This window comes from Pangasianodon hypophthalmus, chromosome 26 (genome assembly GCF_027358585.1).
Source record: "Pangasianodon hypophthalmus isolate fPanHyp1 chromosome 26, fPanHyp1.pri, whole genome shotgun sequence".
Taxonomy (NCBI): domain Eukaryota; kingdom Metazoa; phylum Chordata; class Actinopteri; order Siluriformes; family Pangasiidae; genus Pangasianodon; species Pangasianodon hypophthalmus.
In genome coordinates this window covers 9,686,435-9,712,514 of record NC_069735.1, presented here as the reverse complement: position 1 = coordinate 9,712,514, position 26,080 = coordinate 9,686,435, and the positions used below count along the sequence as shown (strand labels likewise).

Here is a 26,080-nt window from a genome sequence, read left to right as displayed (position 1 = left end):
AAAGTAAGGAAAGTAATGGATATAAAAAGAGAACTGCACTGGGATTAATATCCCTCTCCTGAAGAAATGAAAAGCTGAAAGGTTGTTTCATGCTGTTTTTGGCTATAATTTAATGCAAAAAGAGACGCAAGACTACGCAGAACTGCACAGCCAGCTGATTTCCCTTTATACAGAAAAATGAATGACATATCAGCTGTACATTCACACCTCTCACAGACTGGCAGCAGCAGACCTTTAACAGCGTAATTAAATTATCACTGATCAAGTAGCCTTTTAGTGGTTGAGTGTAAAAGTTAACCTGCAAGAGTCCTTTTGGTGAGCGGGGATTCAGTGAGGTGCTGCTTTGTTTCCTATTGATTTATATAACTGTTAAGCATTGCTTTATTTACTTCTGGTTCCTGATCATTCAATCAAGCTCCTATTCCTAGCTTTACAATCACAAGAGAACACACAACACATAAATATTGCCTATAAATTTTAACATAAATATTATAATTAGTCATTTTAAAATGAATAGAATTAATAAAATGAACCACACTTGCCTGCTTCTACTTTTTAGCCTTTATGGGTCTGAAAAGTTCTGGAATAATTTATTTGAATCATTTATAGCTCCATTATTTGTTTAGAACCTAATATAATTCATATTACTTTCTGTCAAGTTTAAAAAGTAAGCTGTTCTGGCTGAGACAAGGGCTTGATGGTGGTTATTGATACCTTCCCTCTAAGCTATTTGGAAGACCTCCATCTTGTTTTTCCACCATCATCACTCACACTGTCGAGAGATTTGTTTCAGGACGTGCAATTGTTCACTGTACCAAACGATCGATCTTTTAATTATAGTTTCTCTTACATGAGGTGGTGCTACACTGTTTAAGGTACATCTTAGGGATGTATTTAATCCCTCAATAATTCAGTCAGGTTAGCTGCACCTATGACTGCTGTAGTTGTGAGTGGTATATGTTCAAATTTGTTATTTTAGTTGGATCTTACAGGTAAAAAAAATAGTTAGACCTGAAAAACAGTAAAGGTTCAGTGCCTCAGTTAGCTATCTAATGCTAAAAAACACACCTGATCCACTCAGAGTCATTGGCAGATAAATGTAGGATGTAATAGCCAGATAACTACACGGTATAACGATAAAAGTAAAGTAAGCTAAGAGGAACAGCCTGTTTAGCTTAGCTCAATAATATGCTAGCTTAACTTAACTACAGATCCTCAGACCAGATCCTCAACAGAAGCTGACAAGATGAAACCCTTACCTTAAATTAAAATATAAAACCAGAAAACACATTATCTGTAGTATTTATTCAACTTTTAAAATGTATTTTATCAGGAATTGATGTGGAAATCTTCCTGTGAGGTAAAAGGTAGCTAGCTAAACAGCATCAGCTGCTGATGTAAACCCTTGCTTTTAAAGCTTATTAAACTTATATGTATAGAATTTTACTCAAATACAAGAACAAATCATTAATGCAAGATACACTGGGGAAAAAAGCTCAACGAATTTACTTAATTCAAATGCGTACATCGGTTCGACATGATTAAATTGAGTTACATTAACATGATTTGTTTTCGTACATCCAACATGATTTGATCATATAATTTCAAAACCCTGAATAAAATCAAACTCAAACTGAACTGAGGATTAAACCAGGTCACAAGTGTGCTGCAATAGCCATATTACCACTGCGCTATTTTACTGCACTGTTTTAATCGAGTTAATTTGATACTATAGTTATTTATTCCCATCAGTGCCAACATCCTCACAAGATTTCATAATATAATTGGTTTACGTTGATTACACACACGTTAAATAATTCAATCTAGCAATTGGAAAGGTTTTAAATTAAGTTTAGTATAACCAATGAAATCATGATGAGAAAATTTTGATGAGAAAATGAATATTTTTATGTAAACTATACGTAATTTTTTTTTCTTAAATCTGACAAGACCTTATATGTTTTAAGTGTAGTGAGTAATCAAATAAAACAAGAAAAAAACAAGAAATTATTTTTAATGTACCACACAAAACATAACGTACCACCAGCTAAGCTAGCTCTCATAACTGACGTAACAATAGTAATAAGAATTCAAAATTGGATCATTCAAATTTTTGACTTGTATGAATTCTTTGCAAGTTTGCAGTTGTGAGGTCATGCTGCCCTAGAGCATTGTTAATTGACTGTCTTTTCTGTACCTATGGCTCTCTGATTATTACATACTGCTCCTAAATGAAAAGCTGGCACTCCCACACTAACGGCCACAGATTGCTTGGCTCTGATTAGCCAATCTGTACCATCTGGTGCAGTAGATTGACTGTGCTGTTTCCTGTTGCTTGGTTGGAGGTCCCACTGTTGGTCTGTTGGACGGATTTCAGACGTGGCGACCAACCAATGCAACCCCTGAGAGCATGTGTGCATCCTGCCTGGCCTGTGTATCATATGAAAATTAATTTACAGGTAGACATAGAGTAGCATCCAAAGGTCTCTCCTACTAATAATCTTTATTTTAGAGGTTAGAAAACACAAATGCATTTTTAAATTGGTGCTTATTGTTAATGGATACAGGTAGTATTTTAGCTGTTTATGATAACTTTATATAAAGCAAAAATAGAAAATAAAAATTAAAAATTTTAATCCTTGTATACAGTTTGCTCAGATTTTTTTTTTTGTCCTGAACGCTCCTAACAAACATTGTCACGCTGTTTCTTAACAAGTAATTTGATATTGACTAAATACCTACTTCTGATTATTCTTAACTAATACTACTTTTCCTTTACTGACAGTATATTGTTAAAAATGATCTAATTGGTAAAAAAAAAAAAAAATTATAAAAGAAATACAACTGATAAAATGAAAGGTTTTTGGTAGTCACCTAGGACTTTTGGAAACTACTGTGTAGTCTGATCAACTGTCATTAGAAATGGTAGGTGGATTTTATATTTTATATCTGCTGAAAGCTTATATACAAGAAAATATTATATAATTAATACATGACAGAAATGTAACTGTAGGTTACTGTTAAAATAAATGCCAGAATTAGTCATATAATACTGTATTGCTTTTTAGACTAATATGACTTAATTATCCAAAATCAGAGAAAAAGAGTTTCTTTTTAAGACCCTTATGGGCTCTTCAGCTTGCCCCTCTGGGGGAACACTTAAAGGTTCCATGTAGATTCATACATCTTTTATGCCAGTTTAGTTTATGCCAAGACATGCTTCAGTTTATAATCCCACTTGGATACTGTGGACTTCTAGCTAAGAACTGCTGCTGTAATGAGAAAGACTGTCTTGTGCTCATCCCAGGATTCTTATACACAATACACAACAGACTCGTACCGCACATCATTTCAACACAGCACAGTTGTAGAAGAGTGATGATTTATAATCCCATTATCCAGTGTCACCCAGAAGAGGATGGGTTTCCTTTGCGTGTCTGGTTTGTCTCAAGGTTTCTCCCTCATGTTGTCTCAGGGAGTTTTTTTTGTTTATTAGGGATTTAATCTTATATCCAAAGCTGCTTTGTGAAAATATCTATTGTTAAAATGCAATGAAAATTAAATTTAAATGAATTTAAATGTAGGTTACTGTTGCTGTAAATCTTGTAGACATTGTAGTTTCTTTCCAGACCCTTAAGGGTTGTTAAGCTTGCACATCTTGTGGGGAAGCTTAAAAAAATGACCCCTTTGTCCCATTCATCTTGAGGTATCCAAGAACCAATAACCTTCAAGGTAACTCTTCAAGGTTCATGAGGGGTCCAAGAACCAAGAAACTATTCAGAAAGCTAAGACTAGCCAAAAAAGCCTTAAAGAACCATTGTATATGAGTGTAGGATCAGTACTGAAACTCTTGGTCAATAGATGAGGTGTCTACTACAAATCTCACTATTCACTCCCAGAAAAAAGGCACTAAAGTGTGCATTAAGTTTCCTTGTCGCTGAGTTGGTACCCTTTATTTTAACCTACATATCTTTTACCTGGAAATGTGAATATATATTTAAGGTACATAATCAGACCATAAATAGCTTTTAGAGAAAAGCTTTAAATGCACCTTTCGAGGTAAAAGTTATGTTAAAGGTACAAGGTGTGTACACTTCAGGGTACAACCCAAGCAACACAGAATAGTAGAAGTTAGTACAGTAGCCTTTTTCTAAGAGTGTATCATCAGTAAGTAAATCAGTGTAGACCTATATGAAGTAATGAAATACACCATGCTGGGATACCCCAATAAGCTTTACCACTTCATTAATCAATATCTGTTCATGCTTTGTTCTATTTTCTGCCTACAGCTTTTGCAGGAAATGTGCTTTAGGCAGCAGTTTGCATTGAACCAGAACAATAATTGCATACATTTGCAGGAGAATGTGCTTTTGTGAAAGTCAGTTATTCAGCAAGAGATGTTTTGGAGTGTGACCCTGAATTGTCCTGTGTAATTCTAGCGTCACTGACGTTTTGCTGCTGGAAATTTGCTGAGCACATGGACGGCATCTAAGCCCGGTTGACGAGCAGCCGATCGATTGCTTTTTCTCTTGCAGGCGCGAATAATGGCTCGGCGTTACACAAATCTCTAGCAGCAGCTTCTAAACATATGGCTTGATTGTAAAGGGAGGCTGGTGTTAACAAAAAGTGAGTTGAATGAGACATTAAAGCCATTTTATAGATTAAACTCCATTTCTTTTAACATCTTAAAGTGTGATCAGGACAATGGGTGTAGCTCAGCTTATAAACTGGATTGATACATACTGGGGATGTAACCGAATACGAATACAAATACATTACTCGGATTGAACAGATAATGTGTTCTAAATGAATACAAATACAGATACGAATAGAAGATGCACTTAATCTTTCTTTTCTTTCTTTTTTGACAAATAGCTTTGGACTAGGTGTGTGCAGAACTAAAACAAAAAACAGTTGCATTAGCATGATAAGTTTTAACTTTCATATGAAGCTTAAAAGGTGTGAGTTTGAAGATGATACCCAACACGTGTGTGTGTGTGTTTTTTAAGCATCTTCTAGTGTTTCCAGGGCGTAAACCCTTCCGGTCAAGACCACACCCACTTCTGATGTAACTCGGAAAACAAATACGAATATTTTGAGCACTAAACGAATAGAGATACAGATAGAAGGCTTACGCTACACATTCCTACTACATACACAATGGCGAGCTTCAGTCACCTGAAGCATTGCTAAATGAGATTTGCATGCTAGCCATTGTTTACTCTTGCTTTTGTTTATTGCTCATGTTTTTCTTTATATATTTTTATGCTCAATTTACCAGAAATGTTTGTCTATTTAGAAATCCCCACATTAGAGTGAGATAAAGGAATTAACATGTGCAATTTAAAATCTCACTCCAGCAAGTCCATCGTAAGAGGCATTAAAAGGCAATTTGCTGCTCCTCTTCCTAGCAGTGGGATTTGAAGAATCCGAGCTGCCAGCGTCTTATCAGGATGTCGGCCCGTCGATGCCGGAGGACAGGGAAAATCCTGCTTGCGTAGATGTTTTGTGCATGTAATTAGCATATGTTATCTGGCAAACGGCTAGATTTGTAATCACAAGGCGGAAAATCTTTGCGAGCTCGAAGCAGCAATTAAGGCAGCGTTAATCGATAATGGCAGGTTTCAGATTTTAAACCAGTTGTAAAAGCAAGCATAAATAATACAGGGTCTGGGTATGTAATTATCATCAGCTGAGGGATAACAGGTTAACAAAGTGCGTGTGTGTGCATATACATACTGTATATGTGTGTGAGTCTTTAGGCAGTGACATGAAAAGGCCATGTGAACAGAAGCTTCATTGAACACACACACATCTTTGTCTTATTATCCTTGTGAGGACCTTCCTGACTAATTATTAATGCAGCTAATGTTGTGTCTACACCTAAATCTAACCCTAATCTTAACCTGAGTAACCACAAGTACACCCAAACACACACACACACAAACACACACACACACACTGCCACAGAGTATAGTCCTAAGTACTACTATCATTTATCAAAAACTAATACTTATTCAAAAATGAAGAAATGAATAAATAATTAAATAAAACCAAAAACCATTAATCACCTTATGAGATTTATAACTTTATCTGCAGATTATTTGGTTAATTTTCAATATTCACATTGGAATATAATGTTAAATATAATCCCTTTATTAATTTTAGTTAATTACCAACTGATAATGATTAAATTAGCATAGTCCTCTAATATTCAAAATCCTTTTTTAACTTGTATTAGTGAACAATGATATAGTCTTGTTTACGACAAATAATTTGGCAACAGAAACTTCATTTATCAGTCTTTTAGTAAAGTTGTGTGTAAATGTTTTTGTAGGCCAAACCAAAATTAAAAAGTCTGTCCAGATTTAAAAACGTCTGTAAACTTGCTAAACCTTTTTTGGGAAATTGAAATGAATAAGCTATTTAAACATTTTACCATAATCTGTATATAATCTATTAAATTTGTAGTAATTATATCATGGTTCATATGTTAATTTATACAATTTACAGCTTGTGTTTATTTTTATGCAAGGACATACATAATTGGGGATAAACTCTGTGTGTGTGTGTGTGTGTGTGTGTGTGAGAACTCACTCACTCTTAGATCTACACACATACAGTATAAACACACTTAACAAGGTAGTGGATAGTGTGTGCCACTTCCTTTCCTTTCAGAAATCTTTCTGAGAGTGATTGTCCCGCCTCCTTAATTTCCCCGAGTGTGTACCTCAGTTCTGTGGCCACTTCTCTCCAGACTGGAGTGTGTGAAGCGTAAACAGGTGAGTGGCATTTAAAAGTGTGAGAGGGCCAGAACGAAACGGAAATGAAGTGCATGCTCTACTTTGTTCACCTAATGGCAGTCTCTGGTGATCAAAGTGCTTGGCGTAACATAATTTCCCTCAAAGTTAATGAGCACATGCTTTCCTCAGCTGCCAGATGAAATCCCGCTAATTAATTTCAGATTAAAAATAGTAGCCCTGCTTTATTCCTCTATCCAGTAACCTTACAGTGCTGGAGCATAAACAGCCCTGTGTCTGTATGTGTGAGTGTGTGTGTGAGTGTGTGTGTGTCTTTCTTTCTTTCTTACTCTTCTGGTGTGTCAGTTTTTCTGGTTTCTTTCTTTCTTTCTTTTAACTTTTTGCTTTTCTGGTTTGTTTGTTTTCTGGTTTCTTTTCTCTTTTCTTTCTTTCTTTTAGCTTTTTCACCTTCGGGTTGCAAGTCCGACTCTCTATCCATTAGGCCATGACTGCCCCCAATTGAGCCTGGTAGTGACATTACATATTCTTAATTAAATTTTTTTGTCATCATACATTATAAGCTCTATTCATATAACTATGTGACATTTGCCATTTCCCTAAGCCTTCCAAATGGGACACAGGAGTAGTGGCAATATTTTAAAGTATTCACGCTAAAAACACAATGCTGATGTACATTATAGGCCTAGTTTAAGCACACTAAAGATTCCTTTAGTAATCTGTTTCAGATGCCATATCACATGTTCTGGCATAAATACGAATGTTGAATGAACATCAGCCGTTAACAGCTCTTATTTTTATTGATGACTGCAATAATATAGAACTCAAAGTAATCCTCTCCAGTGTCTAGACAGCTGTCTGTCAGCCTGAAGTCCCACTTACACACCATCCTATTAGTTTGAAGTAGGGCGTTTTAACACAGCCTGATCTGGCCCATTACATTGCTGATATGGACCATAACTCAGTAATTGGGGTTTGCCATTTTGAATTTTTCCATTTCTTATCGGGAACCCATGAGGCACATTACCTTGTTTTGTGGATCAGAAAATGTTCATGTCTGGAGAAATAAAATTAGCACGGAAATGAATGATTACCATATTGGGAAGCAATCATCATATGGAAGGAAAGCTGTTTGTTTTCAATGCGCTCCTTACGAGATAATCTAGTAGTTTTCTTAAGTGTGAATCTTGGACTTTTTCCTGAAACTCATTTGTTAAAAGCACTTGCTCGCTTCTTTCCCATCTTTCAAATCCTGAAACAGAGTTAATCAGCTTTGAGCACTTTCTCAATCGATCGCCTGGAAGAGGTAGAGCCAAGAATCTGTGGCTAATCACACATCTGAATAGACTTAACTTTTTTCCCCTTCTCCCGTACTTCTCTCTATCTTCCTCAGTGATGAAGGTCATTTGGAATGGCTCGAGCTGGAATAGCTTGGCCCAGTGAATCAATGCACAATTAAGAGCATTTAAGCAGTTCTTTTTGACATCGGCATGCCTTGGAACAAGTTGTTTAGAGACTGGGACCACTGAAGCAGTGTTAAGCCCTTATAAAGCAGATGAATGAAATTCTATAAGTGTATTACATCACGATGGCAGCAAGTTTGCATTAATTGGTGGAATTGAGTTTTTATATAATAAAATTTTGACTATTTCTTGCATTAAACATTAGTGCTTTTTATGTCAAACTGTAACCAGTTCTTACTTTATACATCCTTAGAAGTGGAAAATAATCCACTCCTATTAAAGGAATTAAAGGAAAATAATCCACAACAAGATGGTGTTTAATGTGTAACAATTGCAATTTTTAATTTATTCATGAAGAATTTTCACATTGAATGTTATGGAAGGTCCATGAGACAAGCTAGCTCCTGTTATAACTCATGTTATATCAGCTATAAACAGTTGTTCCCTCACCAGCCTCTCTTTTTTCTCCTTTTAAGTTGATAAGAGAGAAAAAAAACATCTCGTTTTGTTTCTGAGAAACCAGATAGCAAAATGTCCTGAAGACTTTCCTGTGGCGGAAAACCTACTGACTGTTACAAAGTGCTTGTTAAATAGCAACATATTTTATAATCCATTTATTAATATATCCATTTATTCATCGTCGACCATACAAGTCCCTGTAAATGAGTTGTTACTGCAGAAAAAAATAACATATTAGAATGAGTACATTATTGTAAACGTGTGACTTGAATTAGTTGGCACTACTGTCAGAGCTACTGCTATTGAAAAATTATTAATACCTTGTGACCAATCAGATTTGAGAATTTAACAGTGCTGTGGTATAACCATAAATATATAAGCCTTATCTCCTTGTTTTTGAGGCATGTTATTAAGTCTTGCATGAGGAAGCTTTCTTTTGTTATTGTAGTGTTTTCTCACTCATGCTGTGGAATCCAGTCAGTTACGGCTGGCTTGTTTGTGTAAACTGTCAGCCTCAGAAGGCACGAGACGAGCGATGCCATCTTGATTTCTTCACTCTCTGAGAGACAGAATAGTTGACAAGGTAGCAACAAATTGTATGCAAATGAAGCTAGGGGATTATTGCACTCGAGGGGGGCATATTTTGATTTAGGATTCATAAGTGAGAGTGTGATTTGAGGTGATCAGGCATGTAGAGTATGCGTGTATGTGTGCACACACACACACACACACACACACACACATACACACACATATCTTTCTTTCAATCTAATCCTACATTGACACTAAAAAGTTTCTCATTTCGTTTGTAGTTTGTGTCTTGTGGGTGTGTAGCAGCCACTACTGTTGCTGCTTGTGGTCGTACCCTGTCTAGCATTTTTATTTAGTTGTTTGTTTGTTGTTTGTTTTGTTTTTGATGAGAAACAATAGTAACCAAAATGTGAATGCTTCTAAACTAACTAGTTAAATTAAATATGCATTAATCAGTGTGAAAATTAGTTGTTTGATTTATATGTTATATGCTAGGTGAGGAAAGCAGATTAGCAAAGCAGGCTAACTGTACTAGCTTCATACACTCATCAGTGGCACCAACGATCTCAGCTACTTCCTTCCCAGCTTTAATTCTTCTCAGTAATACAGTCAGGTCAGACCTATGAGGGAGAGAGTGACACAATTTTCGTCATTTTGCATCTGTACACCACCACAGTGGATTTGAAATGAAGCAATCAAGATGTGATTGAAGTGTAGACTTTCAGCTTTAATTTAAGGGGTTTAACAAAAATATTGCATTAACTGTTTAGGAATTACAGCCATTTTTTACATTGTCCTTGCATTTTCACAGGCTCAAAAGTAATTGGACATTTGAATGATAAGCAGTTTCATGGCCAGGTGTAGCCTTTTTCCCCATAATGTCATGACAAATTAAGGAGAAAAAAAGTGTTGAATTTGCTTTTGGTAGCTGTTCAAGGGGAACTCTCACTATGCTGTCCAAAGAGGTGTCGACGCAAGTGAAGGAGGCTATCATTAGCCTGAAAAAATAAAATAGACCTAATAGAGAGACAGCAGAAACTTTAGGAGTGGCCAAATCAACAATTTGGTACATTCTTAAAAAGAAAGAATGCACTGGCGAGCTCAGCAACACCAAAAGGCCTGGGAGACCACGGAAGACAACTAAAGTGGATGAATGTGGAATTCTTTCCTTGATGAAGAAAAACCCCTTCACAACATCAGGCCAAGTCAAGAGCACTCTTCAGGAGGTAGGCGTATCATTGTCAACGTCTATAACCAAGAGACACCTTCATGAATGTGAATACAGAGGGTTTACCTCAAGATGCAAACCACTAGTAACACTTAATAACAGAAAGGCCAGATTAGACCTGCTAGAAAACATCTAAAAAAAGCCTGCCATGTTCCAGAACAAGATTCTTTGGACAGATGAAACCAAGAATAACTTGTACCAGAATGATGGGAAGAGAAGAGTATGGAGAAGGAAGGGAAGGGCTCATTATCCAAAGTATACCACATCATCTGTCAAACATGTGGAGGTAGTGTTATGGCATGGGCATGTATGACTGCCAATGGAACTGGGTGACTGGTGTTTATTGATGATGTGACTGCTGATAGAAGTAGCAGGATGAATTCCGAAGTGTACAGAGCTTTACTTTCTGCTCAGATTCAGCCAAATGCTGCAGGACTGATGGGACAGATCTTCAGAGTACAGATGAATAATGACCCAAAACATACTGCAAAAGCAACCTAAAGACAAAGAAACAGAATGTTCTTAAATTTCCGAGTCAATCACCTCACCTAAACCCAATTAAGCAAGCTTTTCATTTACTGAAGACAAAACTGAAGGCAGAAAGACCCACAAACAAGCAGCAACCAAAGGCAGCTGCAGTAAAGGCTTGGCAAAGCATCACCAGGGAGGAAACTTAGCATTTGGTGATGTCCAAGAGGTTCCAGACTTCAGGCAGTCACTGACTGCAAAGGATTTGTATCCAAGTATTAAAAATAATTAATGTATAATTATGTTAGTTCGTCCAATTACTTTTGAGCCTGTGACCATGGAGGGACTATGTGAAAAATGGCTGTAATTTCTAAAACGTTAATACAATATTTTTGTTAAACCCCTTGAATTAAAGCTGAAAGTCTACACTTCAATCTTAATTGCTTCATTTCAAATCCACTCTGGTGGTGTACAGAGGCAAAATTACAAAAACTGTGTCATTGTCCAAATACTTATTGACCTGACTGTATCTCTGTCAACACTTAATGAAAGGGTATATATGACATGATAAGAAGAAACCAGGGTTATAAGTTTTTCTTTCAAAATTTGAGCATCAAACAGTAAATGGGAACTACTTGCAGGTAGGAACTGAGTGGGGAACTGAAGAAACGTCAGACCACATGCTCCATAGGATTGGTCTGAGGAATCATTCAAGCCATTTGGATCATTTGGATTTGTTGCCATACTTAAGTTGCTTTATTGCTTGCTGTTGTAAAATCATGGCTCCATGGCTCTTGTGAATGTACATAGCAGATGAATTGTTGCCTGTCACTTTTTTTCATTTGTTAGTGTGAACATAGGGTAAGCTATCATGTCTCGATAATGAGAGTTTAGATTTGAGAAACTTTCATTTAGAGGTTTGCGATAAATGCAATAAATGCTATCCTTCATTGTAAAGCAATGACTAGCAAAGCATACATGTAATTATAGAAACACTGAAAGAAATCACTTCCACCACCATCAGACTTTTGACCTTCTTCTTCCTCTTATCCTTCTCTCCGTCGTTATGAGATCACTATCTTTCGCAGATCTCTATTTCCTGCTGTCTGCTGGACATCAACGCCTCTGTCTCTTGCACACTCACTCTCGTTCCTCCACGAACTGGCTGATAATGTAATTAGGAGCTTAAAAGACTTTTGATCACCGTCAGACGAGCCTGGGAGAGCAATCTGTCTACAGATCTGTTTCAGCTTAAAGCTCTGATTTTCTCCATCTTTATAAGCTTCATGTCCACCAAAGACTCCACATCTGGTTCAAACGTGCTGCTAGTCAGTGCTTGTCTGTTCCACGCCACAGAGGAAATGAGTTCACACGTGACTGTTAAGTTAATTATGGTTCATGGCCATAATATGAGTTGGTTCAATAATGTTTTTGTGTGATGCTGGTTGTAAGAATCCTCTTGGTACACTAAGGTGAAGGACAAACATGTAGTTCTGAGGATATCAGCAAGTGTGTATGAGAGAAAGAGGACATGAGTGTGTATGCTTGTGGGGCAACTGCTGTATGTCTCACTGGAAAAGTAAATATTTATTTATTTATTTATTTATTGCTGTAAAAAATTGAAAAGCAGACTTTCTGACAGCATAGAAAATGTCACTTCTTTCATCATGAACAAATAAGGAATACAACACAGCTGGGTGTGCAGTTATACATAAATAATGTTATCATGGACGTTATGGCAGCTTTAAGCAGTTGTTCCTTCACTAGCCTCTTTTTTTTCTCTCTGCTGAAGTTAATAAGACACAAAAAAACCTTATGTTACAAAGAAACCAGAAAGTCGACAGTCCTCTGATCTGAAGGCTTTTCCCATCGTGGAAATCTTACTAAACGTTACAAAGCGATGACACTGGAGACTCCTTCCATAAATGTTAAATAAACTTCTCTTAATAGAAAACTTCAAATATACTTTATGTGCAAAGCATATATGGTTTACTTTGTTAAATAGCAACACGTTTTTAATTCTGTTTATTATTAGACTTTGATTATGTAGCACATCCGCCATACAAGTCTCTGTGAATGAGTTGTTACTATAGAAACAATAACATACTAGAACAAGATCATTAACATAAACAATTTGAGTTACAATCAAAACTAATGTATGAGCTGTGCTGTAACAGAAAATTAATCAAAACCTTCTGACAAATCTTCTGACAAAGAATTTAGCATTCATCAGTGCTGTGGCATAAGCATTAATTAAACACATACAAAGGTCCAAAAGCCGGAATCTAATACCAGCAATTCCTTTTATTTCATCAGTTGTGAAAGATGACTAATATTTAGATGCCAATAATTTCTGAAATAAAATTGCACCATTTTTCATTAATACAGTATCTCCATTAATAAATGCATAGCTGCTAGTTTATTAGGCACAGCTATATTATATCAAAACTCTTTAACCATTTTATTAGGTAAACTGCCTATATGCCACTGTTTAAGTGCACTATTACTGACTGTAGATCATCAGTTGCTATTCACAGTTTGGCAGCCCAGCTTTACCCCAGCCACCGGTGGAATGGTACCACCAAAAGACCACTGCTGAGCAAACATTATTTGCTCTGTAGCAAGCTGTAACATTTCCAGGAATAAAGCTGTAGGTTTCTAATACTATAAAAACAAAACAAAACAAAATATTAGGCTGTAAGAAAATAATTGGTTAAATCTACAACCCTCTGAGGAAACATTTGAATGTTTTATGCAGAACCCTACAGTGTCTCGCTAACAGAGAAAGGCCCAATTAGAACTCCTTTAGAAAGCTAAGAATCCTTAATAATACAAAGGACCACTGGGGAAACCATTTAACTAAAGTTTCAACAAATATATAAAAGGAATCTTCATTCTTAGACAATATGTCTAAGAGTTTCACTGAGGAAACTATTAAATTATACAGTATATGCAGAACCTTATAAAATAGGTTCCCTGTCAGACACGGTTTGAAGAAGAACCCATTTAGAAAGCTAAGAATCCATATTAATCCAAAGGATCACTGCGGACCTCATTGTCTAAAGGTTTGTCTAAAGGTTTCACTCAGTATCTATACTCTTAGAAAAACTGGTTCTCCAAGGTTCTAGAACCCTCTGAAGAAACTTTTGAAAATGGTACATTATAGGAAGAGCCCAACAAAGTATCTCTCTATTAGAGAAGATTCCAAGTAGAACCCATTTAGAATGCTAAAAACTGATAATAATACAAAGGACCACTGGTTCCCTGTGAGACAAGGTTTGAAGACGAACCCATTTAGAAAGCTAAGAATCCTTAATAATCCAAAGGACCAATGGGAAACCCATTTGTTTAAAAGTTTCACTTTGTACCTAGAAGGAATCTACACTCTAAGGCAAATGGGTTCCCCCTGGTTCTCAAGGGTTCCCCAACCCTTTGAAAAAACCCTGAACATATTTGTCTATAAGTTTTCCTCAGTATGCAGAAGGAATCTATACTCTTAGAAAAAGACCTCTGTACAAGTCTCATTATAAACTCATCTTTTAACTTTGGCTGGGTATCAGATATGTGCTGATGCAGTGGTGTGCATTTTGTCATGTCTCTTTTAATTTATTATCTATTTATTCCTTTGCTTCAATTTTGTATTTTATCTGTCATTCATATTTTATATTTCACTACTCTCCTTTTATATCAAAGGAGACGGTATCATATGTTACCGTAGTTTAACTTTTGTACATTTCTTGTTTTCAAATGTGCTTTAGACATGGTTGCTTAGTGGTTAGCCCTGTTGCCTCGCACCTCCAGGGCTCAGGGTTTGAATCCTGCTTCCACCCTGTGTTGGAATCCTGCCTCTCCCCAAGCTTCGGAGGTTTCCTCTGGGTACTCCAGTTTCCTTCCCTAGTCCAAAGACACGTGTTTTAGGCTTATTGGAATTCCCAAATTGTCTGTAGTGTGTGAATGGGTGTGTGTGATTGTTCCCTGTGATGGGTTGGCACCCAGTCCAGGGTGTCCCCCACCTTGTGCCCCAAGTCCCCTGGGATATGCTCCAGGTTACCCCACGACCCTGTGTGGGATAAGTGGTACAGAGAATGGATGGATGGAAATGTGCTTTACAAATAAACTTGACTTGACTTATGCATTGCTGGCTGCCTATTAAGTTTGCGACTGATTGCCAAGTCCTGTTCTTTATGTTTAAAGCTCTAAATGGTTTAGCTCCAGTTCATCTTGCTGATGTCCTGAAGCAGTATAACCCACCTGCACTTCAAGATATATTTTCTTTTTTGTAGAGAATATTAGCACTAGCTCAACTATTTTGAACTTTTTTCAATTAAAAATATTTTGGGACGTAATTTGTTCAGTAGAATTTGCATGATTTCTAGGTATTCTCATAGACATATGGTAAATTTATTAATGATTTACATTGGTGCTTTGGCTCTATCCTCCATTGTATGCATTGAGAATTTGCTTTGACACTATATGCCAGGCATTTTTTATTGCAGTGAGCACAGATAGAGGAGGATGTCAGTCCTCTGCCAGCCAAAATTTCCGTCAGACACACTAATCCCAGAGAGAGGTGATCCAGAATAGGCATGAGAAGGGACGGTTGATCTAATCATATGGGCTTTGAGGTCATTTAGCAGGTCCAGGCAGCAGTTCAAAACAGATTCACTTTGTCTGGACAAAGAGAGGTGGTGGGGTTTTGCAATAACACTGACTCACACACACAAGTCCATGCACAATTTAGTCCAGAGTAACTAAATTCAGTACAGAATCAGAAAATCGACACATACAGCCAAGCAGATGTAATTTAGCCAGTTTTCCTTTACTAAATCTACTAAAGAATTTTTATTTTGCTCTCATTATTCCCTTTAAAAAAATAAAATAATAAAATAATGACCAGTGTATTCATGCTGAATATGAGCATGATGCAATTTCAAATAATGAGATCTCATACAGTGCTGTTGCTATATGCTGTTGCATCAGGCGATTGTACAGTGTGAAGCCGTCACAGAAAATCTTTCTGATAGTCAGTACATGTGGCTCCACCTGCCAAGTTTTGGACTGTATGCTAGTGTTATATTCAAAATCTGTTAGAGTTAAACATTGTTGGATTTTTAAGTGTTTACTGGTTTTTAACAGGGCCCCAGAGTTTAAATTTACTAATATTCTTACCTGAAATCATGTTTGCTGTTATAACTTATGGCATATGAGATTGCATGTAAAAAAAAAATAAAAAACAGAAGCATCAGATTTATTTGGTATTCGGAATCCAATAATGTCTGATATTGTGAACTATGAAGTGTTTAGTGTCTGGTATTTTTATTAGCCCCTAGAATTTCCATTATTTGTATTGGCGCTTATTGACATGATGCACCATGATGACTTCATCTGCATTTTCTGGTGGTATAATATGGGAGACATACATCCAAATTAGGCAGTGATTTGAATATGATTGCAACATGTATCACTGAGACTTCATGCTGCCTCACGTACAAAATGGATTGTATTTCCTTTTCGAAATTGGAGCCTCTGCTTGAAATACCAACATGCCACAATGACAAATCCATCTTTCTGGGTAATTCAGACTGTTATTATGGATCAATAGGCACTAGTGTGCAGCTGTGCAGTTTTGTAACACTTATTTTTGTTCTTGCTTGTATCAGTGTCTCTGTAGAATCTTTTGTATTTGTTCACTTGTTGATTGCGGAACTGCAGGGCACTGAATGTGACTGTGGGATGCGACTAATAAAAGTCACTAAATGACAACAGTGCTCCATTATATCCTAGCAGCAGAACAGGAAAACAAGTTTTCAATAAAAAAAGGAGTATAAAAGGAGATGGTTATTCAGCATACTGCTGCTCGGCAACATTCACCTAAACTGAAGTATTATCAACCTTCAACTCTTCCTCCATTTCCCACAGAGTATCATACACATAAAGTCCTCGTATTGTCTCAGGGAGTTTTTCCTTGCCACTGTCACCTCTGGCTTGCTCATTAGGGATAAATACATAAATTTTCAAATTTATATCCTGAATTTATATATTTCGTAACTGCTTTGTGACAATGTCCACTGTTAAAAGTGCTCTACAAATACAACTGAATTGAATATTGTACACGTAATGACATCCATGTCTGTTAAGTAGGGAATAACTCACATCAGACTGTGCTGTTAGATGAAAATAAGGCACACCGGGGCCGAGTGCCGCTACCCCCAGAAGTGCATTATTTTCAAATAACAACATGGTTTGGAGTGTTATTCCTCTTAGACCACAGCGATTTGCCAATGATTCCAATGTTTAATTTATTAATGAACTTCATTTTTTAACACACTTCCTCTGCTTTTTAACAGTTTATAATTAGATTTAACGTTTGTAGAAGGTCCAAGAGACAAGTTAGTTCCTGTGCTTACCTACATTACAGCTGCGATAAACAGTCATTCCCTCACCAGCCTCTCTCTCTCTTACACACACACACACACACACACAGCAGTCTGTCATTTTAACGAGAAAATGGAAAGCATATCTGAGACTGAGAGCTTACAACCGAGACTCCTTCCGTAAATGCTATAAATGAATAATGTAAATATAAACATTCCATAAATAAATCTCTCCTAACAAAAAACATCACCCCATCAACGATTATAAGAATTACTTTATTAAACTACAAAATATTTTAATAATCTGTTTATTATTAGTCTTAGATTTTATGGAGTGTCTGCCGTATAAGTCCCTGTGTATGGCCTGTTACTATAGAAACAATAACGTATTAGAACAAGCACATTAATATTAACCTTTTGTTCATGTTACAGCCAGAACTACCTGTGCTGTTATGCGAAAATAATGCATACCTTCTGACTAATCATATTCAGTGTTTCAGCCACGCTGTGGTATAATTAACGTTACCAGACAATGTCTGAACTTATTATGAACACTTCACTTAGGATAAGAGATCTTTAAAGAATTGACTGAGATGGGAGTGCCTATATAACATGTGTACTGTCATCACTCCAAAAGCATTCATGTGTAACATATCTTCCTTTATTAAAACTGCTCGTGGTTGGGCATGTGCTTTTGGTAAAGAGAACCAACTAAGTTTATTAAAGAAATATCGTGGACAGGTACAAACAAAAGTGACTGATGGAGAGGATGGGATTGGTCAGATGTTCTGCAGAAGTGGGCGGGACTGGTCAAGAGTGTCTGCAGGAGTGAGGAGTGAGAAGCACAGTCCCACGCACACCTTTAGTACAAATTGTTTTGTATCTGATCAGTGATGCTGTGTATGACATCAGAATGAACAGAATTTCAGTGATAATTATGTCCATCTGTCCTGAAAGCTTGGATGGCCCAAAACACCATCCTATTCCCACACAAAATGGGGTGTGTTTCATTCAAATGATATGCACATGTGGAAACTTGGGGCATCATATGCATGCACAGAATCCCCCAAGTTTCCAAATGTGCATATCATCTGAATGAAACACACCCCATTTTGTGTGGGAATAGGATGGTGTTTTGGGCCATCCAAGCTTTCTAGAATGAAATCAGAATATTTTAAGCAAGAGGAAAAGAGAAACCCATGGCATGAGGAAAAGTCAGAATTTCGAGGATATACTGTATGCATATCGGAAGCATCACCCCCATCAAGTGTCAAAATCCATAAAGAAAACTTGTTTGTTAAAGTTTTAGTTTAGTGTCATAAATCTTTGGGTAGTGGGAATTGAGCTGTAGATGTAGTAATGTTTCCCCCCTTCTCTGCCCTGTCAGAACTGCTGATAGTCTAATACTACAATAAGCATCTAAGTCATAGACCTTACAGCTTGCATTTTTGTAAATGTTCCGACTTTATTTTCATAAAAAATAGGCTACATTTTTAACAGCGTCACTGAAAAACCATCTTAGAGAAATCAATAGTTATTTACAGACACCAAATTTGTAGGCATTTGTAGGAACAGGATTGAAGGGAAAGTCAGTGAAGCTGGTGTCCAAAGTCATTTAAAAACACTAGAACCGGCATTCTTCTTACTGAACAATTTGATGATGCTGATAATGTGGATGAGGATTTAGCAGCAGGGAAATTTGCATATATTAATTTTACACTCACGTTTGATCATATCCAGCTTTGATGAACAAGATCCAGTTTTTTTTAATTCTCTGCCAGGAGGGGGGAGCTGTTGATGTGTTTTTAATGGGTTGACGTCTCTTTTTGTTCCATTAGCAATACAAGTGAGAGTCGAGAAATGTTCACACTTTCCTTGTTGGCAGTTTGTTTGCAGCCTGCTTGCCTGGTTTGTAGCCAGACACAAATCAATCAGTGCTATTGACTAATAGCTCTCTCTCTCTCTCTCTCTCTCTCTCAGTAATAAACCTACACAATTATAAATCATCAACTAAATTTGTATTACTGAAGGCAATGAGTATGCATAGTATAGCCGTAAGTATGTTTTCATAAAAAATAAATAAAATAACGCACCACTAATATACGCTCTATATATTCTCAGTGGTATCTCCCGAAATGCAGTGCCAATGAATTGGCCAGTTAATTGAACTTGATTACAACCACAGCCATATGGACGTGTTAAATAAACACCCTCACACGAATCATCATTACTCTTGCTATAATGGCATCTGATACGGCCATGTTCCGCCTGTTAATGCAGAGAGACATAGCCTCTATTATCACACCCTAATCATCACGCAGATTAATATGGCCTTATGAATTAGTGAAGTAATTAATGAATGAAGCTTTAATGAATGAAGTTTGACTAAGATTAATCTGAGCCAGAGTGCAGCTCGAGTCGTAGACATGATGGTGGAGATTAGTGGTTAACTCCCGAAGCTGTATGAGCAGAGGCAGGTTTTTAATCCAGTTCCAGTGTGTTCATGTTTTTTTTTTCTCCTTTCTAAGACACCTGAGCCAGCTTCTAGATTCTTTAGAACTTTAGTACCTGACTGGAATAAAACCAAAATGTGGACTACCTGAGGTTTCTCAAGCACCAAATTGGAAGCTGTGGTTTAAGGGATTAGGCGATGAATGGTGGGTTCCTTTGCAAATAAAGGATAAGAAAAAAAACACAGATCTAAAGTTAAATTCAATTCAATTTATTTCTATAGGGTTTTTAACAATGGACATTGTCACAAAGCAGTTTTACAGAAATCTGCATATTGATTCAAAGAAAAACTCCCTGAGATGAGATGAATAAGAAACCTTGAGATGAACCAGACTCCAAAGGGAATCCATCCCTACTGACTTGACATCTACTGTATTAGATATCATAGAAAAGGCATGAATCCTGAACTAAGCAAGACTGAGCATGTTAACAGAGCCAACATCTGGCTTGAAAAGATTTTCCAGAATAACAGAATATTGTGCAGTGTTTAAACTTATACCACATTGAATTCTCAATTCTGATTGGTGTTGTTAAAGTAAGGAATAACAAAGGACAGATTGTGTGGTTGTGTGAAAATAATCCAAGACCGGGTGGTGTGATATGGCCCTACACAAAACCTTGTGGTTATATAAAAATAATGCACACCTTCTGACCAATCAGATTGGAAAATTCAGCTGCACTGTGGTATAAGTTTCTTTACACCACAGCATGGTGGAATTCTTGAATCTGATTGGTCAGATGGTGTGCATTATTTTTATAGGTTTATATTAATGCACTCGTTCTAATAGGTTATTTTTAATGTGCTTATTCTAATATTCTAATGTTATTGATTTTATAGTATCAACTTATACAGGGACTTGTATGGCAGAAACTCCATATAAATAGGTTTCAAAAATTTATATTAGTTTATATGGTAAAGTTTTCTTTGAGGAGATTTTTTTTTTCTTTATTATTTTTGGAAGGAGTCTCCAGTGTCAGTGCTTTGTAACAGGCAGAGGTAAAGCTGTAACTGCAGGTGTTCTGATGTAGGAAAGTCTCCAGGACATGTCTTGTAATATCTAGTCTGATTTATTATTAATAGGCTATTATTATAATTTTTTTTTAAATAACTTGTATAGTAAATTCTTGCTTAAGACTTGCAAATGTCAGGCTGACATTTAAAATAAAACAACTCATCCCATTTCCTGGCAGGTTTAAGCAGTTAGACTCTATCAAAATATCAACAGTAACATCACCTATACTATGGAGAAGTTTATATGTCTGTAACAAAGCAAATTTAGTTAAACTTGGTTGAACGTAAGGTAATTATTGCTAATTTTACCAGGGTAGAGTTGTATTTCTTTATGGACTTTCCATTTTTAAATTGAATTTTAATTAAACATCATCCAGTCTATGTACAGTCCCTTGCATAAGTATTCACCTCCATTGAATTTTTCCACATTTTGTACAGGAATTGAAAGGTGGACAAATTTTATTTTATTGTGACACAAAAAATTAACCTTTGTGTCACAATAAAATAAAATATGTTCCACATTTTGTAGAGGAATTGAACGGTGGAACATATTTTATTTTATTGTGACACAAAGGTAAATTTTTTTTAAAATTCAGACATTTATTGCTAAAGCTCTGTCAGATCAGATGGACAGTGTTGGTGAACAATAATTTCCAAGGTCTCCTGTTGTTTCCTATATTTATTATTGTGGATTATTGGTTCTGTAGCTGGTGATGTTGTCACTGGTGCTTTTGGTGGAGAAGTGCTTATGTAGTTGCTGCTTCTGCTACTAGATAGGGTTTTGGCCTCATTACTTGTAGTGCCATGTTTGCTAGTTTGCCAGCATTGCTGTTATTATTGTAATCGTTGTGTCTGGTGTTGCTTTGTTGTGTCTGGTGTTGCTTTTGTTGTTTTGACTCTTTGCAACTCTATCTGTCTCTGCCAAATATTTCAAACATGGCCACAACCTAATTTATAGTTTGGCCCCATTGCTGTTATTTATTGGTATAGCTGTGTCTGGTGTTGCTTTTGTTGTTTTCACTTGTTGTGACTCTATCTATCTCTGCCAAGTGGTTCAGACATGGCCACAACTTAACACATCTTACTCATCTTACTTAGTAAAACTCTTTCAAACTTCTTGCTAAATTATTCCACACTTCTCATAACGCTCGTCAACGTCCTTGAGCACTGAAAATGTAATTATGTGGCTTGATTTTGCGATTGTCAGAAAGAATTAGCTGTGCATGACGCTGATTCTACAAGTCAAGCGAATGGCGTTTCGATCAAAGCATGTTTCACAGATGTCTGCTGTTCTGTCCAAAAGTCACTTTTGAAGCCTTTCTGCATAATATTCATTTAGCTGTGGATGTTTAGGAGGAGAAAAACAAAGGTGGATGGTGTGTGTGTTTGTGTGTGTGTGTGTGTGTGTGTGTGTGTGTTTCAAGCTTGTTGCCAAATGTCTTCATCGTTCCCAGCGTGAAATCTCATTACACAGCCAGTGAATTTTAATTGATGGCGTTTGATATTGGACAAACACAGCAAGAGAGAAAAAGCAGCAGAGAAATTAAGATGGAGAGGGAGAGAAAGAAGTTTGTGGCATCAAGAAGGAAAGCAGTGAAGTGTGCACATTAGTGTGATGTACATTTGTGTGTGTGTGTGTGTGTGTTTATGTCCTGCTGCTAGTGGTGTACTGAATAAGAAATGAGGGCTTTGTGTTCACTGGAGAACAGTTGAAAGGAATCTGGGTGGTGGCAGATGTTCTCCAATGGGAGTGTGTGTGCGTGTGTGCTGGTGGAACCTGTGTGCGTCTAACCGAGAAAGAGCACGTGCACGTGCTTCAGCTTTAGCTTGCAATGGATCATGACTGACACTGAAAGACTCTAAGCCGTGAAAATAAAAACAATACAAATATAAGAATGACATTAATGTAGTTTGTTGAATTCGAATATTGGATATATAATGTATCAAAATCACTGGTTTGACATTTTGGATTTACAGTTGACAGTTTATAAGGTATTAGATTGCTAGTTATGCAATAATAGGTAGATCGTAGATAGATGAACTGGGAACTCAGTGTAAAGAACTGCATCACATGCATAATTTGAGTTATTCAGGTTGGAAAGTATATTAAAGTTCCTCGTAATACTTTACTTTAGGTTAGCCTTCAAGGCATGGCCAAGGGAGCAAAATTGGCCATGCTCTCTAGGTGGGAGAAATGACATACTCTCTCACCTGTAAAGCATATTGCCACTAGCCAGTTGTGGGTGTCTGTGATATTTTGTATGTGTAAGAGGGCAGATAGCGCTTTCCTCCGAGTGTTTTACACTGCCCTGTGATGCAGCATGAGCAGCAGTTTGAAAATAAGTCATTGGCTGGCTTCACATGTCTCGGAGGAAGCACGTTAGCCTTTACTCTCCCTAGTTGATAGCAGTTGTATGGAATGTCATATGATAACTGGCTAGAGAGTGGGAATTGACAGGAGACCAAACTGGGAAAAAAAACCTGGGGAAATACAGTATATTTGATACAAACATAAGCTTTAACAACTGACAAAGTGGAAAAGCACATAAAAGCACATAGAACTGACCAGCAGGGAGAATGAGGAGTGACATTTCCAACAAGTACGGGGAATCAGCTCAACCACAGTAGCAGTCAAGTAGCAGGCTTAGCCGTAGACTCATTAGTGAGCTGAGAGAAGAGGGGAACATGCACCCAACTCCAACCCAAGTTTGCACATTAGTGGAGTCCAGCTATTTTATCATGCTCAGCGAGAGCGAGACAGTGAAAGGGAGACTTACTTAACTATGCTAGCAGCAGATAAGCATAGACCTGCTCCTTAGATACCTGTAGCTCTGACTGTAGTTATAAGCTGTTATGCAGATAGCTCCTTATGGTGTACATGAGGTCTGATGTGTATGAGGTGAGAACATAATATGGAACAATGGCAGTATGTCAGCAGTACTTACACCAAAGGTCTCGGTGTGTGTGCGTACACGCACAAGAAGGTATAAAGGTGATCCTCACTGCCTCTGGTGGTTACTACCTGAAAAAAAAAAAAACGTAGTTTAACCTAATATGTATGAGATACAGTACATACATCACTACCAAAAAGAGCATAAGACAGTACAGAGGCAAAGAACACTGGTGTTTCCTCCTGTTATTTTCTGGTATTGGAACATTTTAGCAAGCATTATCTTGCTATCATAAAGTTAATTATGAGCATTCTGTACTTTTAAGGTAGCCAGCTTTCTAGGCTGATTATAGGCTACCTTTATATGATATGTTGTTATGGTTACAAGACAATATCTCTCAAGGCTGTCAGCTCTATTAATTAGACATTTCTGTGTGCTATAGCCTGTATATAATTCCTTTCTGCATGATTATAATGAATAAATTTAGTTTTAATAGTTATAGTGTAGCATAGATATAGGCCTATCCTAAACTTGTTGTCATGGTTACTTTCCAACATGCTTACATCAGGATCATGAGCAGTGATTTAAAACTGTAGTATTTTTTATTGTTTTTAATCAGCTAGGACAGACACAATTGTGGCTAGGGCTGGCAAAAAGAACACACATATATATATATATATATATATATATATATATATATATATATATATATGTATATATATATATACATATATGCTGAATGTTTCGATTTGTTCTTACTGCACCTTTTAACTTCTTTTCTTTCATCTTCTATCTTCCCCCAGGGAAAAAGAAAGGAGTCTGGCGCAGGCTGGGCAACCCCTGATCATGCCTCAACGCATCGATGGACCCCGTTTTACTGGAGGAGGCTTCAGCCTGAAGCAGGGCAACAAAATTGCTGCCTGAAACCCCTAATCTCTCCTCTCCCTCTCTCTCTCTCTCTCCCTCTCTCTCTCTCTCTCTCTGTGAGTCTGGCTGACACACCGGCTGGCTGTTCAATCTGCGAAAATAAATCACACAGTGTAACATTATGGTCGAATGAAATTAAAAAGCAAAAGCCATTGTACTCATTTATCAATTGTAAGTAAAGCAGATGTGTTTGCACTCATGTTAATGGCTTTGGTTTGTTTCTTTGGTTTCATTAGCGGGGTTGTTCTTAGTCATGGGTTGAAAGAGCAGAAGCACTCTCGCTATTAATGATCTGTTTTTTTTTCATTTACTTCCACACTTTTTCACTCTTGTATTGTCTGTTTTTGTCTCCCATGTTTTTCATGTGTTTATCTTCTAGGTTGTTTCTCACTCTCGTTCATTTTCACCCTTTATTATTATTTTTTTCTTTTTTTTCCCATCCGTATTTGCCTGCCTTTATGACTCTCTATTTCTGTCTCTACCAGAGCAAATACTAACAGTAAGGTGAAAGGTGACTGCTGATGATGAGTCGACTCTGCTCCTGAACCTCCCATTCAATCTCTCTTAAACACCTTCGACAAACATGATTAAATGTCACTCATTCCCCAGATACATGCTGTACATCGCGTGTAAATGTAAGTGAGCACGTATGTTCATGTCTAAACATTACCATGGCCCTAAGGAAATAAGTCATCCTTTCTAAGACCCATGCACGTTTCTTTTTCTTGTAATCAACAGGCTTTTTTAAAGGAACAACCTCTTTTTTTCTTTTCTTTTAGAAGTTATGCAATGTTAATATGCTCATGGACTAGAAACTTGTCATTAATATCAAACCAAAGCCTATTTCATGAAAAACAACTCATGCAATTCTTATTTTATAATTGTCCATATTTTGGACAATGTATATTGCATGTACTATTGGTTTTTCAATGTACCTCACATGAATATGCTTATGCATACACATTCACACTACCTGGACTAGGGTATTTTTCCTGCAGTCATTTTTGGGCTGCCCATTTCCTGTTTTTATTTTTTAATTTTTTTTTATTTATTTTATTTTATTTTTATTTAAAGACCCCTGATTCACTGCTAGTTTATTTTGACCTAGAGTCATTTTCTACTTCAATCATCTGACTCGGGGAAATAAAAATTCATCCTGCTTTAAGCATTTACATCTTCATTTTTGCTTCCTCATTAAGCACCATTTTAATTTTCTCATGTTTCATAAATGAAACCTTTAAGTACTTTATTGTACATCAGGAACTGTTTCTCAGAGCAGTTTGGGTTTTGGGACAGATTGCAGCAGATATTAGCTATTCAAGAGTTGATTTTGATTTTATTAGTAATACTTTTGTAGTTATGTAACTCGACATACTTTAACTAGACTTTTAACTATAAGTTTGTGTGTGAGTGTGTGTGGTGGTGTGGGAAAACCCTTTGGATATTAATGTGGCTGAA

The 26,080-nt window shown here is 36.7% G+C and overlaps 1 protein-coding gene across 1 annotated transcript in view; it reads left to right on the top strand.

Moving 5' to 3' along the window:
* cfap58 (cilia and flagella associated protein 58) overlaps positions 1-25,695 on the top strand; it is a 109,720-nt gene extending 84,025 nt beyond the window's left edge. The window contains exon 18 of the mRNA XM_026932141.3: positions 24,499-25,695. Within this exon, the coding sequence (XP_026787942.2) occupies positions 24,499-24,619 (121 nt within the window). The 3' untranslated portion in view covers positions 24,620-25,695. The remainder of the gene's footprint in view (positions 1-24,498) is intronic.
* The last annotated feature ends 385 nt before the right edge of the window (positions 25,696-26,080 follow it).